The sequence below is a fragment of the Cololabis saira genome, chromosome 10, assembly GCF_033807715.1.
Source record: "Cololabis saira isolate AMF1-May2022 chromosome 10, fColSai1.1, whole genome shotgun sequence".
In the NCBI taxonomy this organism is placed as follows: Eukaryota; Metazoa; Chordata; class Actinopteri; order Beloniformes; family Belonidae; genus Cololabis; species Cololabis saira.
The window spans coordinates 43706978-43721244 of NC_084596.1; the positions used below are offsets into that span (position 1 = coordinate 43706978).

Below are 14267 nucleotides of genomic sequence, written 5' to 3' on the forward strand. Positions count from 1 at the left end.
ATCTGTTTTTAATCCCTTCCTCTGCAGCTCCGGTGGTCCTGGGCTCTCCTTGGCTGGCCACTCATAACCCCCAGATAGACTGGACGACGGGCGCGATCACGGCATGGAGCGTGGCTTGCCACTCACGCTGCCTGCGCTCAGCTCTTCCTCCGTCTCCTCGGGACCTGACCTCCCCCTCCGTGGCAGTGGATCTCGCCACGGTCCCGCAGGTGTATCACGACCTGGGGGAGGTGTTCAGCAAACAGCGGGCCCTTTCCCTTCCCCCACACCGACCCTACGATTGTGCGATCGACCTGCATCCTGGGGCTCCGCTTCCATCTAGCCGGCTCTACCAGCTCTCCAGACTGGAGCACGAGGCCATGGAGAGCTACATCGGTGAGTCGCTAGCCCCAGGGCTGATTGTTCCTAATCATCCCCGGTGGGGGCGGGGTTCTTCTTCGTTAAGAAGAAGGACGGGTCCCTCCGCCCTTGTATTGATTACCGCGGCCTCAATGACATTACGGTGCGTAATAAGTACTCGCTGCCGCTCCTCGACTCTGCCTTCGCCCCACTGCAGAAGGCCAGGGTTTTTACTAAACTCGACCTCCGCAACGCCTACCACCTGGTCCGGATCCGCAGTGGGGATGAGTGGAAGACTGCTTTCAAGACCCCCATCGGACACTTCGAATATAAGGTAATGCTTTTCGGGCTCACCAACGCCCCAGCAGTATTCCAGGCGCTCGTCAATGATGTGCTCCGCGACATGTTGAACAAATTCCTCTGTGTTTACCTTGACGATATTCTTATCTTCTCGGAGACAGAGGAGGAGCATATTCAGCATGTCCGCCTGGTTCTGAGACGTTTGCTCGAGAATAGTCTGTTTATAAAGGTCGAGAAGAGTGAGTTCCAAGCCTCCTCTGTGTCCTTCCTGGGTGTTACGGCCCCCAGCCGTTACAGCTTTTGATTTAGTGTGTAACTGTACTTAATATTTTGTTTCTGTATTTTTTGGGCGAGTGAGCACTCCTGTTTTAATCCATCTTGTTCTTCCCACTGATCAGTTCAGTTCAGATTGACAGGTCCCGCCTCCTGCCGCAGCCATTGGTCCTCCGCAGCTGTGGCAGATGAGACTGACGAGCTGACACCAAGCTGCTGGACCAGCTCAAAAGCAGCACACCTCAGTCAGCATGTGGAGGGCTGCTACTGTTCAGTGTGGCAATCCTCCTCGCTGTGTTCTGTGCTCTTTGATCTGTGTTAGTCTGCTGTCTGCTTGTGAGCAGTTCTTGTTTAAGTTAGCTGTATTAGCTTTGTGGTTTTGTAACTGGCTGTAGCCTGTATTTTGATTTTATACCGAAGCAGTAAGGGTAAACCGCCATTTAATTTGATCCCCTTTTTCTCCTGTTTTTGTTAAGTTAGGAAGTTAGGCTCAGATATTGTAATTTTGTTTGATCTTTTGTTTCCTCCCAGGGCTTAGGTAGTCTGGTCGAGAAGATAGTTTCTTTTGTTTGTTGTTTTGGCCTAGGTTTACCCCGAAGAGAAGCTTCATTTTCATCATTTTGTTTCTTGTTGGATGTTGAACCGTGCGCTGTGCAACAATCAGTACGTGCACATGCAGCGATTCAAGGTGGTTGGAGATCTGATCAGATAATGACATGCAGAAGATTGGATCAACTTGTCTGATTACACATGCTGTTCTGAGATCAGACTGAATCAGATTGAATAAACCACTGTAACCAGAGCATGGCTGACTCCGTGACGCTAGGTAGCGCTGTACCCGAGGTAACCATGGTAACCATTTCAACAAAGAGCCACTTCCGGTTGACCTCCGCTTAATAACGAGGAAAGGAAAAAGTGCATTCTAAGGGCCAATCCCAATTCTCCTTCACTCGCCCTTCTTTTCTCCACTCGCACTTCTTTTCTTTCTCTGGTCTCCTCCACCCGTTGGCGATCCCACGGCGCCCTTGGTCCCACATCGCCGTGGACTTCGTCACTGCCGCCCTCTGGAGGTAACACGGTTGTACTAACTATCGTGGACCGCTTCTCCCGGTCTGTCCACTTTGTTGCTCTCCAGGGACTCCCTTCGGCGGCAGAGACTGGGGAACTCCTCGTGCAGCATGTGTTCCGTCTCCACGGGATCCCGACGGACATTGTGTCGGACCGAGGGCCGCAATTCACCTCCCGGGTGTGGAGGTCCTTCTGCACGGCCCTGGGAGCTTCACCAAGCCTTTCCTCCGGTTACCATCCCCAGTCCAACGGCCAGACTGAACGGATGAACCAGTCGCTGGGGAACGCGCTCCGGTGTGTGGCGGCTCGGCACCCGACCTCCTGGAGCACCTATCTTCCCTGGGTGGAGTACGCCCAGAACTCCCTGGTGTCATCGTCCTCTGGCGTCTCCCCCTTCATGGCAGCTATGGGTTACCAACCCCCCCTCTTCGAGTACCAGGAGAGGGAGGCGGCTGTTCCCTCGGTCCGGGTCCATCTACGCTGGTGCCAGAGAGTCTGGCGGCAGGTACGCTCCGCATTGACTATATCCTGTCTCCGCTCTCAGCAGCAGGCCAACCGTCGTCGGGTCCCCGCTCCTCGGTACAGGCCTGGGCAACAAGTCTGGTTGTCCTCCAGGGACCTGCCTTTGAGGGTGGAGTCCCGGAAACTGGCACCGCGGTACGTGGGCCCCTTCGAGGTCGACCGGATGATCAACCCTGCGGCGGTGCGTCTGCGGCTCCCAGACTCCATGAAGGTCCATCCCACCTTTCACGTGTCTCTTGTAAAGCCAGTGGTGGAGTCCGACCTATCACCCCCAGCCGACGATCCTCCCCCGGTCCGGATCGTGGATGGAGCGCCTGCATACACCGTTCGGGAGATCTTGGACGTCCGCCGCAGAGGTCGAAGGTTCCAGTACCTGGTGGACTGGGAGGGGTACGGCCCGGAGGAGCGGTTATGGATCCCAAGACGCCATATCTTGTGCAAGGATCTCCTCCGGGCCTTCTACCGCGACCACCCTGACAGGCCCGGTAAGGCGCCGGGAGGCGCCCGTTGAGGGGGAGGTGATGTTAGGGTTTGGCACACCCTTCCTCCACCAGATGGCGCCAAAGTCTGGTCAGGCTTGGCCAGAGCACCACAGCTGATCCCTATCTTCGTCCCCACACCTGACACCACTCAGCCTCGTCACCCAGTCTGCTCTTAAGCTTGCCTCCCACAAGCCGTGGTGTCGGATTATTCTCTCCAGCTCAGAGCCCTGTATGCTGCCTGTTTTCCTTGTCTTCCATGGTCTCCTGTTCGTGGGCCTTCCCTTCCTGGGTCCTTGGGATGACTTTTTCCAGCCGTGAGTTTCCCTCCGGTCTGCGCCTTTTGTTTGGATACTCCAGCCGTGAGTTTCCCTCCGGTCTGCGCCTTTTGTTTGGATCCTCCAGCCGTGAGTTTCCCTCCGGTCTGCGCCTTTTGTTTGGATCCTCCAGCCGTGAGCTTCCTTCCGGTCTGCGCTTTTAGTTGGACTTTCCAGCCGTGTTTTTTCGGTCAGTGATTTTGTGTTTGCATTCCTTCCCTCCTGTGGAGCGCCTTTTGTTAAAGGGGACCTATTATGAAAAACACGTTTTTTCTTGTTTTAACATATATAAAGTGGTCTCCCCCCACCCTGCCAGCACAGGGGAGACAAAATACCATGAATTTCTGCAAGGTCTCTAACCCCCGCCGGACAGAGTCCCCCAGTGTCACGTGGTTTTTTTTGAGCCGATTAGAATCTGCTCCTGTCGTTACGTAACGACAGGAGCAGATTTCCATAGGTTCAGCCTCCGCTGCTGAAACCACGCCCACAACCAGCTCTCTCCGCTGCTGGAGCGGTCCTTTCATTGAGCCAGTCGGACGCGGCGCCGCGGCGCAGCGGATCCGGGTTAAATAATCCAGGTTCCCGGGTGGTTTGGGAGCTGGGTCCTCGGGGGTCTGTCCCATGCTGGACCAGCTTCACCCTCCGAGATTTTCAGGCAAATCTGTCGGTTTGATCCCCGGTAACGGGCGATGCGCCGCGGATGCGCCCCGGAGCCGATCTGTGCGCCCGCCGTGGAGTTGCAGCGCCCGTCGCGCAGAATCCGCCGGGCAGATCCGGCTGAAATTCCGCCTGTCGGTCCCCGGGAGTCCCTGCTACCACTAGCCTTGATTTCAGCCAGTGCGTTATCATCAAGCCTAAATTACGGTTCCGCATTAACTCCACGCAGAGCGTACGTCGTAGGGTACGCGGCAGCGACGCACCGCCACGTACCCTACGACGTATGCTCTGCGTTGGTGTAACACGGAACCATAAATCAACCTTCAGTCTCAGATCCTCCGCGGTAACGAGGGTCGAGGAAAGTGCTCTTTCACATTAATTTGCGCACTGAATCAGATTCATACTTGGCCTCCAGCTTTTTTGGAATTGCAGTTTTTATTGACTTTGTTGAGGTCGTTTTCCTTTTTGACACCAAGTCACTCGGTGCGTGACCTGCCATCTTTCTCCCCCTCTCTCTCCCAGTACCATCTTTCTCCCCCTCTCTCCCAGTACCATCTTTCTCCCCCTCTCTCTCCCAGTACCATCTTGCTCCCCCTCTCTCTCTCCCAGTACCATCTTGCTCCCCCTCTCTCTCTCTCTCTCCCAGTACCATCTTTCTCCCCCTCTCTCTCTCTCTCTCCCAGTACCATCTTTCTCCCCCTCTCTCTTCCAGTACCATCTTTCTTCCCCTCTCTCTCCCAGTACCATCTTTCTCCCCCTCTCTCTCTCCCAGTACCATCTTTCTCCCCCTCTCTCTCTCCCAGTACCATCTTTCTCCCCCTCTCTCTCTCCCAGTACCATCTTTCTCCCCCTCTCTCTCTCCCAGTACCATCTTTCTCTGCCAGTGCGTCTCTCTCTGCTCCGCGCTGTCACGTGATGACATCACGTTCATAAACTTTATGGAAAGTCTCAAAATGTAGGCTAAAACATATTCAACTATTGAAGTAAAGCTGAAAATTCAACCACACATAAGTGCTACTGGACATAGAATCATTGCATTTTTTCATGACGGAATTGAAAATGATACCACTGCTATTTTTAGACACCGACAGTGTATGGTATTACCGTAATACCGCCCAAGCCATATATATATATGTATGTATGTATGTATGTATGTATGTATGTATATATATATTACACAATAGTTCATGTTCAATATTATGTTTAATATAAATAATTCATGAATGGGTTTTAAATGTGTGTTTCAGCAGCTCTCAAATTTTACACTTATTACGTAGATGTATAAGAAGTCTCCTCTGAAGGTGTCGTACTGTTAAGAACTAGTTGTAACAAAATATGTTTAACATTAGTCCTCAGAAGATAAACTTAATTGTCTCACGGGAAAGAACCTGAGAGGCAGCACTTGATTGAAACTGAAAAGGCTTTTGATAATGCAGCCAAGATAATCTAAGTCATCCTCTGTTACAGAATCATAAAAGAAGACCCAAAAGACACTGCTGTCATGATTGCAAGAAAGTCTTCACCACTTCAGCAAACCTGAAGATCCATAAGAAAACTCACTCTGGAGAAAAGCCTTACGGATGTGAAGAGTGTGGAGCGGCTTTTGCCCGAAAAAGTAACCTAAAGCAACACCAGCTCATTCACTCTGGGGATAAGCCTTACAGATGTGAAGAGTGTGGAGCTGCTTTTGCCCAACAAGGTACCCTAAATCGACACCAGCTCATTCACACTGGAGACAAACCTTACAGCTGTGAGCAGTGTGGAGCGGCTTTTGCCCACCAAAGTTCTCTAACTAGTCACCAACGTATTCACTCTGGAGAAAAGCCTTACAGCTGTGATGAGTGTGGAGCGGCTTTTGCCCAACAAGGTACCCTAAATCGACACCAGCTCATTCACACTGGAGACAAACCTTACAGATGTGAGCAGTGTGGAGCGGCTTTTGCCCACCAAAGTTCTCTAACTAGTCACCAACGTATTCACTCTGGAGAAAAGCCTTACAGCTGTGATGAGTGTGGAGCGGCTTTTGCCCAGAAAGGTACTTTGGCGAGTCACCAACGTATTCACTCCGGAGAAAAGCCTTACAGATGTGAAGAGTGTGGAGCGGCTTTTACCCAACAGAGTTCTCTAACGAGTCACCAGCTCATTCACACTGGAGACAAACCTTACAGATGTGAGCAGTGTGGAGCGGCTTTTGCCCACCAAAGTTATCTAACTAGTCACCAACGTATTCACTCTGGAGAAAAGCCTTACAGCTGTGAGCAGTGTGGAGCGGCTTTTGCCCACCAAAGTTCTCTAACTAGTCACCAACGTATTCACTCTGGAGAAAAGCCTTACAGCTGTGATGAGTGTGGAGCGGCTTTTGCCCGGAAAGGTACTTTGGCGAGTCACCAACGTATTCACTCCGGAGAAAAGCCTTACAGATGTGAAGAGTGTGGAGCGGCTTTTGCCCGGAAAGGTACTTTGGCGAGTCACCAACGTATTCACTCCGGAGAAAAGCCTTACAGATGTGAAGAGTGTGGAGCGGCTTTTACCCAACAGAGTTCTCTAACGAGTCACCAGCTCATTCACACTGGAGACAAACCTTACAGATGTGAGCAGTGTGGAGCGGCTTTTGCCCACCAAAGTTCTCTAACTAGTCACCAACGTATTCACTCTGGAGAAAAGCCTTACAGCTGTGATGAGTGTGGAGCGGCTTTTGCCCGGAAAGGTACTTTGGCGAGTCACCAACGTATTCACTCCGGAGAAAAGCCTTACAGATGTGAAGAGTGTGGAGCGGCTTTTACCCAACAGAGTTCTCTAACGAGTCACCAGCTCATTCACACTGGAGACAAGCTTTACAGATGTGAGCAGTGTGGATCAGGTTTTACCACATCAGGTCTTCTCACGAGACACCAACGTATTCACACTTGATAAATTCATGATTCTTGATTAAATTCTTGATTAAATCATTGCTGATATAATTTAATTTGAAAGTTCAGTTGTGCACCAATGCACCAATTTAGTTCAGTTAATTTAGTTTGAAGAAGTTTGTGTTTGTGTTTAGTTACTTGTTGTTTGTGTAGTTTAGTTTTATTAAATAAATGTGTTTTAATTTGAATGAGAGAAGTTGTTTGTGTTTCTTTTATCCATATTTGTCGCTGGTTGCAAAGGTCTGTGCTCAGACTCCTTCCTTCACTGTTATTCTGTAATGCCCCCCTGGGCAACAGGCTGCCACGTAGGGAATAACAGCTACTTTCAGACCCATTTAGCTGTTTAGTTAATATTTCCTGATAAGTCAGGTGGTGCCCCATTTTAATTGATTAATTTTGATAAGTCATCGTCTTTATTAGTTATTAATAACTATCGTAAGACAATTATGAATAACTTTCTAATAACTGAACCAGCACTGACACCAGCCCGTCCTCGGTGTCCACATGCAGGACAGTAGCTCTCAAGGACCAGGTTTGGACACTCCTGGTTTAGGACTTTATACACAAATAACAGTTTTGACTTTGATTGTAGATGTTCTGTAGAACCCATGAAGGGAGGCCAACACAAGAGAGATGGTCTCTTACTGGTTCCTATCAGCACTCGCGCTGCTGCTTTGATCAAATCTAAATCCAGACCTTCACCCAGTGAGGATCTTCAGGACGGGCTGAAGAAGACTTTACACATCAGTCCCACTCCCCCGTCATCAACACAACATTTGGTGGAAATATAAATGCAGCTGTGGATGGAAATGAATGTTTAGATACATGATGATCTGACTGAAACAAGGACACGGTCACATGATGACTAAAGGAAGTCCAAATAAATATTAGAGTGAGACACTTGTTTAGTCCAGTTTATTGATACTGAATAAATGAAGCTTGTAAAACAGACATTACTGTTGATGAGACAGTGAGACAAAATTAAGACTTATTAAAAAACTCAACCTAAAATGCAATCAACAGTTCCAGATATAAAAGACCAGATTCTACCATCAGAGTCCAAATGAAGGGTAGAGCAGAGAAAGAAGAAAAGTGATCAACAAGTGTTCCTGCTGAACAACTACATCTAATGCGACTGAACATGAGTCCAACTGTCCACTTCCTGTCAGCAGCTGGACAACCGGACGTCCTCCAGGTCTTTTATCCTCTATTTGGGTTTGGAGACGCGGCTGCAGAGACTGCTGGGGTCACTGTTGGTTGGTTTTCATCCTCACAGCAGAACAAGTCACCACATCTTCTTCCTCCTCGACCTGAAATGAACAAACCAGAAACGTCACGATTCATCAGAAATCCTGCTCATCAGCCCGTGTAATCACCTGTTCTTCTATATTTACTTACATTTTTCTTAGCAAAAGTCTTTCCAGAGTGATCAATAGAGGCGTAGGTCACGTTGTTCTCTGACTCACCCTGGAGGAAAAAAAGACAAGAAATACTCAGGAAGTGGTCTTTAAACGGGATCTATTATGAAAAACAGGTTTTTTCTTGCTTTAACATATATAAAGTGTCTCTACAGCCGCCCGGATGAGCCGTCCAGTCTGATGTGGATCTACGAGCTGTTCAGATTCTGTACATTTTCGTTACGTAACCAAAATGCAAACCACGCCCACAACTATAAAACCGTGTAACTGCATGAGCGTCCGACTATCCCATCGCACTGCGTGACATTGGGCGCTCTCTGTCCATCTCCCTCCAGCAGCTGCCACTTTTGTAGTGAAATGAGGAGGAATCATAGAGATAACTTCTCATTTCAACTAACTGGATCAGCCGTTCTTCATCCGTGAGCGTTTCCTACAGCGCTTTCAACCGGCTTTCAACGCGAGTGACAGGAAGAAAATAGAAGCAGGACGGTCCAATAGAACATAAAGCAATGGAATTGATTTTGTCGCTGACGCTCGCTCGCATCGCATGCAGTTATGACACGGTGTAACTCCGCCGGCCGGAGCTTCCACCATTTTTTTGTAGCGGTGTATCGCGTCATTCAGGCAGCCAATCAGCACAGAGCCTGATTATAATAGCCCCGCCCACTCAGAATCCCACATAGATAATGAGGTTAGAGACTGGGAAGATAAAGACATGGCTCAGAGGCTGAATTTCTAATTTATTTAGCAAAATAATCAAAAGCTTGTTTTTAAGACATTCAAGGGGCCGTTTAAAATAGGGATTAGATGCCATAATAGGTCCCCTTTAAGATCTGTGTTGCTGTTTGAAACCAGAAGTTTCATTGGCCGTCACGATGAATGTACCATATGTTCTACACTATAAGGCGCACCTTCAATGAATGATGCATTTTAAAACTTTTTTCCATATACACGTATAAGGCGCACCGCATTATAAGGCGCACTAAATATACCGTATTTTCGCGACCATTCGGCGCACCGTGTGGAAAGGCGCACCCTCATTTTTGTGTGTCATTTTTAGATTTAAAACATACATATGGCGCACCGACCCAAAAGGCGCAGTCTACAGAGCAGAGCTGCACACACGCGTGCCGCAAAACACGCCGGCCGGAAAACACACACACCCGCTGCAGAACGCACACACATGCAGAACGCACACACAAGCACACAAGCGCTTATTTAAAAAATAGAGCGGGAGCAAAACCTCTGTTTCTGCATTAAAGAGCTCCGCTAATTCAGCTGCGCCAGTCCGAATTTCCTCGGTGTCAGTCACTTTCTGCACAACAGTAAATAAACTTTTCATACCCCGTTGTGCGGATCCTCCACCGCGCAGAGCCCGTCTCTCCCCAGCGGGGTGGAGCAGCGCGCGTCACAGCGGCTTTAACCGGGAATGTGACCTGTTCGGACCGGCTGGGACCGAAGCCACCCACCTGTATGGGAGCAGGGGCTCCCGGGGAAAGATCAGCGGCATTTCGGCCGGATCTGCCCCGGGGATGGTGCGCCCTGGCCCGGCAAACCCGCGGCGGGAGCCTGGCGGCTCCTGAGCGCATCCTCTGCATCTTGGTTACCGGAGATCAAACCGACAGATTTGCCTGAAAATCTCGCAGGGTGAAGTTGATCCGACCTGGGACAGACCCCTGAAATCCCTGCTCCTAAAGCGGGTGGGAACCAGGAGAATTTGATCTGATCCAGCTTCGGGAACCTGGAAGTCGGGTTGCAGCAGCGCGCGTCACAGCGGCTTTAACCGGGAATGTGACCTGTTCGGACCGGCCGACACCGAAGCCACCCACCTGTATGGGAGCAGGGGCTCCCGGAGAAAGACCAGCGGCATTTCGGCCGGATCTGCCCCGGGGATGGTGCGCCCTGGCCCGGCAAACCCGCGACGGGAGCCTGGCGGCTCCTGAGCGCATCCTCTGCATCTTGGTTACCGGAGATCAAACCGACAGATTTGCCTGAAAATCTCGCAGGGTGAAGTTGATCCGACCTGGGACAGACCCCTGAAATCTCTGCTCGCAAAGCGGCCGGGAACCAGGTCATCGGACCCCGCTTGGGGAACCAGGAAGTCTGCTGCAGCAGCGCCCATCACCGCGCTGCTCCAGCCGCTGCTTTAACCGGGGAACGTGGACGGTTCCGACCAGCCGGGACCGGAGGAGCCCGCCTGCACTGTTGTAAGGGCTCCCGGGGAAAGAGCACCGGAATTTCAGCCGGATCTGCCCCGGGGAACCGGCGATCGGACCCGCAAACCCACGGCAGGTGCTTCCTCGGTTCCCGACATGCAAAACACTGCGCTGCAGAACAAGTGTGCTTATTTAAATAGAGCGGAAGCAAAACTTAGTTTGATTGTATTTTATTTCACTTTACACATCAAGCAAATCCTTAAACGTTTTCATCATCTGTTTCGCATTAATCAGCTCAGTGGAGTCTCATTCACGTCGCAACTCACGGGGGCTTCACCCGCCCCCTTCTCTTTTTACCATTCACATGGTGGCCGGCCTTACATTACCGTAATTCAGGTAATAGACACGGCGCACCGTTTCTTAAGGCGCCCGGCACATTTGAAAAAAAAAGTTGCGCCTTATGGTCGCGAAAATACGGTATGCTAAAATACCGTACTATAGTGGCTGGGGTTGAGTTACGTATCTACCTGATGGAGCTGCGCTACAGGAAATGCTACAAAATCCTACAGCAAATGCAAAAAAAAAAAAAAACAAGAAGAAAAGTACCGTATGTCAAACTTTATTAACAAAATATAAAACCAGCTTTGCTCCGTCTGGTCAAAGTCGCCATTATGCAAGTCGGCGTCGCTGCTGTTGTCTTGTGACGATTCCTGACGTTTTTAGCGCCGTTACTTCGGCGACACCAACTACATTACCCACAATCCCCTTGACTACAGTAACAGAAATTACCGTAATGATCATATATAAGGCGCACTGCATTATAAGCACTGCCGGTTTTTGAGAAAATTAAAGGTTTTTAGGTGCGCCTTATAGTGCGGAAAATACGGTAAGTTGTTTTCAGTCACAAGAGACGAGAAGGAGATCAGATCATAAATGTTATAAGAACTGCACAAGCTCTCTGTGGTGTCACCCACAGGTTTTTGAAGACTCTGATTCTTTGTACTGTGTGTTTCATTCTCTCCCGTCAAGAATAGACGATTAAAGCAATACTCAAGCTGCTTACACTTTATTTAGTTCACATCTTAAATAATAACACGGCTGGCTCCTTCACTGTCAACACACACGTTTACTCCATGGTTCACTCCCGAGGTCCGGTGTTCCCCTCTAAGCGGTCCGTGTGGAAACACGTAGCCAACTAACAATCCTATTGTTACATCCTTTTTCTTTTGTTTTGAAGTGTACATTCTTATTCAAATACAAAAAATGCAGTACGATGAATAACATCACATCGAAAAATAATTTATCCTGATCTGTAAGTCCAGCTCTCAACATCAAACAGTAGTAAACACTATCGTGTTAATCAACAACAGAAAACAAATTATTCTCTGAACATTTTCAAAATACTGAAAAATAGAAATGTTTTTCCCCAAAATATTCCAAGTGCACCAATTGCAAATGCAGATTAAAGCTGCAAGCAGCGATGAACGGTCTTCCACCCTTGTGCACGTTCAGGCTGCAGGTTGAAGCTTGTATGAGTTGTATGTAGATTCTTCAGGCCTGGACATTTAGTGGATGAAACCACCCACGACTCTCTATATCAAACCATTCAAGTTATGGCCGAAAGTAGGAACTATCAGATATGGACCAATCAGAAGAAGGGGCGGGCCTAATTTGCACCAATCAAGGTGAAGGAGTCTAAACAGAGTCTAATGACACTACCTACGACTCTATGTAAAACCATTAAAAAGTTATGCCAGAAAATAGGGATTATCAAATATTCACCAATCAGAAGAAGGGGCGGGGCTAATTCAGGCCAATGAAGGTCAAGTACTCAATACGGAATCCGATGACACCAACCACATGTCTTTATCACAACCCGTTCAAATGTTATGGCAGAGAATAGGGACTATCAAATATTGACCAATCAGAAGAAGAGGCGGGGCTAATTTGCACCAATTATGTTCAAGGACTCAAAACCATGTCCGATGATACCACCCACGAGTCTTTATGTCAAACCATTCAAAAGTTATTGCAGAAAATAGGAACTCACATATCAACCAATCAGAAGAAGGGGCAGGGCTAATTCATGCCAATGAAGGTCAAGTACTCAATACCGAGTCCGATGACACCAGTCACATGTCTTTATCACAACCCGTTCAAAAATGATGGTATGTACCGATTTTCGTGCATGTACGTCAAACTGTATTGTGGGGCTTGAGGCACAAAGTTTTCTAGGGGGCGCTGTTGAGACATTAGGCCACGCCCATTAATGCAAACTGTGAAATCAAATTTATCACCAGGCCTGGCTTGGTGCAAAATTTGGTGACTTTTGGGGAACTATCAAATATAGACCAATCAGATGAAGGGTGGGTGCGCTTTTTGGCGTCTAGCGTTGCCACGGTAACACTTTTGACTGAGAAAAGTAATGTGTGTTGTCGCATGATGGAGACGCACATTTTGATGTATAACACACCTGGGTGCACGTTACGGTTCAGGCAGTATTAACTGCGGAAGGAATGGCATAAATTGTGCCAAAATTACACGATTAATTCAAAATGGCCGACTTCCTGTTCGGTTTTGGCCATGGCGCCAAGAGACTTTTCTTTAAGTTGCGACATGATACAGGTGTGTACCGATTTTCGTGTATGTACCTCAAACCGTATTGTGGGGCTTGAGGCACAAAGTTTTCTAGGTGGCGCTGTTGAGCCACCTAGACCACGCCCATTAATGCAAACCATTAAATATATCCAATTTTTTGCCAGGCCTGGCTTGGTGCAAAATTTGTTGACTTTTGGGGCACGTTTAGGGGGAAAAAATGGTCTCGGCCTCAGAAGAACAAAATACACAAGGATCAACTTCCAATTTGAACCTTCTGCGTAACAAATCATTAACAGGATATATAGCTGATGCTACTGTGCACGGATACTATGCATGTCTTTGAAATATTTTATGGTGTAGGTATATTGCATATTTCTTTTGTTTTTTTTATATATAAATCCATAAACAAATTGTGTAAACTGTACAGTATGTACATACCTTTCTCTTTTAAATTTGATAAACCTCTACTTTACAGCGGACAGAACCAGTTATCCAGATGTGTATTTGCTACATATACTTCTCTGATTGTTCTACAAACTGCTCTTCCTAGGACGTAGGGCTGGTTGTGTAGCAGACGATCAGATGTTTTTATGCATTCTCTGAGCAAGTCATTTAAAAGATGAACCATCACCATTCAGAGAGACAGACTTCAGAAGTCCCTTGGGCTGGAAAACATAGATTAGTTTGGGGAAATGAAGGAAAACAAACAAAAGACGCATACAGACTCTTGCAGAATGACAATTCCAAATGTGGGTGCTTTCGTTGTAATTTTGAGGTGCTTCAGTGGCACAGAAAGTTGTGGTTTGAATATTTTATGAGACCCTGTTTGTAAATGATAAATCTCTCTTGGCGCTGCAGATCACTGAGTGAATTAAGATAAGTTAGAAAGAACTGGGCATGCACCGTTGTTTACAGACCTATTGCACTGGGGTTTGAGCTCATATCAATAACCTCCTTTTCTTTACGTAACTTGCTTGAACTTGAAATTTAAGTTTTCCTGTAATAACAACAATTATGGCAAAATAAATCAGCATCAGCATTTAATTAGAGACATGTCTTTTGTTGCCCATGAGTACAGCTTTTAATAAGGTACTGAAAGTCTTTGTACTCCCCAAGTCCAGGGGGATGTATCATACTCTTTAACTGCTTAATGTGTCTCTACATTCACTCATATGACTTTTAATTAGTCTTTAAAAACATGCACTTAAAGACGAGGCATGCTCACTTTATC

At 48.0% G+C, this 14267-nt stretch overlaps 1 protein-coding gene across 1 annotated transcript; it reads left to right on the forward strand.

Annotated features, from left to right (window-relative positions):
* The first annotated feature begins 5232 nt into the window (after window positions 1-5232).
* On the forward strand, window positions 5233-6865 carry LOC133452264 (zinc finger protein 665-like). Its single transcript, XM_061731485.1, has 2 exons — window positions 5233-5256; window positions 5423-6865. Exons 1-2 carry the CDS (start codon window positions 5233-5235, stop codon window positions 6863-6865), a joined length of 1467 nt encoding a protein of 488 aa, XP_061587469.1.
* The last annotated feature ends 7402 nt before the right edge of the window (window positions 6866-14267 follow it).

Bases quoted from the DNA above. Each gene is read 5' to 3' on its own strand.
- LOC133452264 (XM_061731485.1), top strand. From the start codon at position 5,233: ATGTATAAGAAGTCTCCTCTGAAG. The intron at 5,257-5,422 runs GTGTCGTACTGT...CCTCTGTTACAG, and splicing joins ATAAGAAGTCTCCTCTGAAG to AATCATAAAAGAAGACCCAA.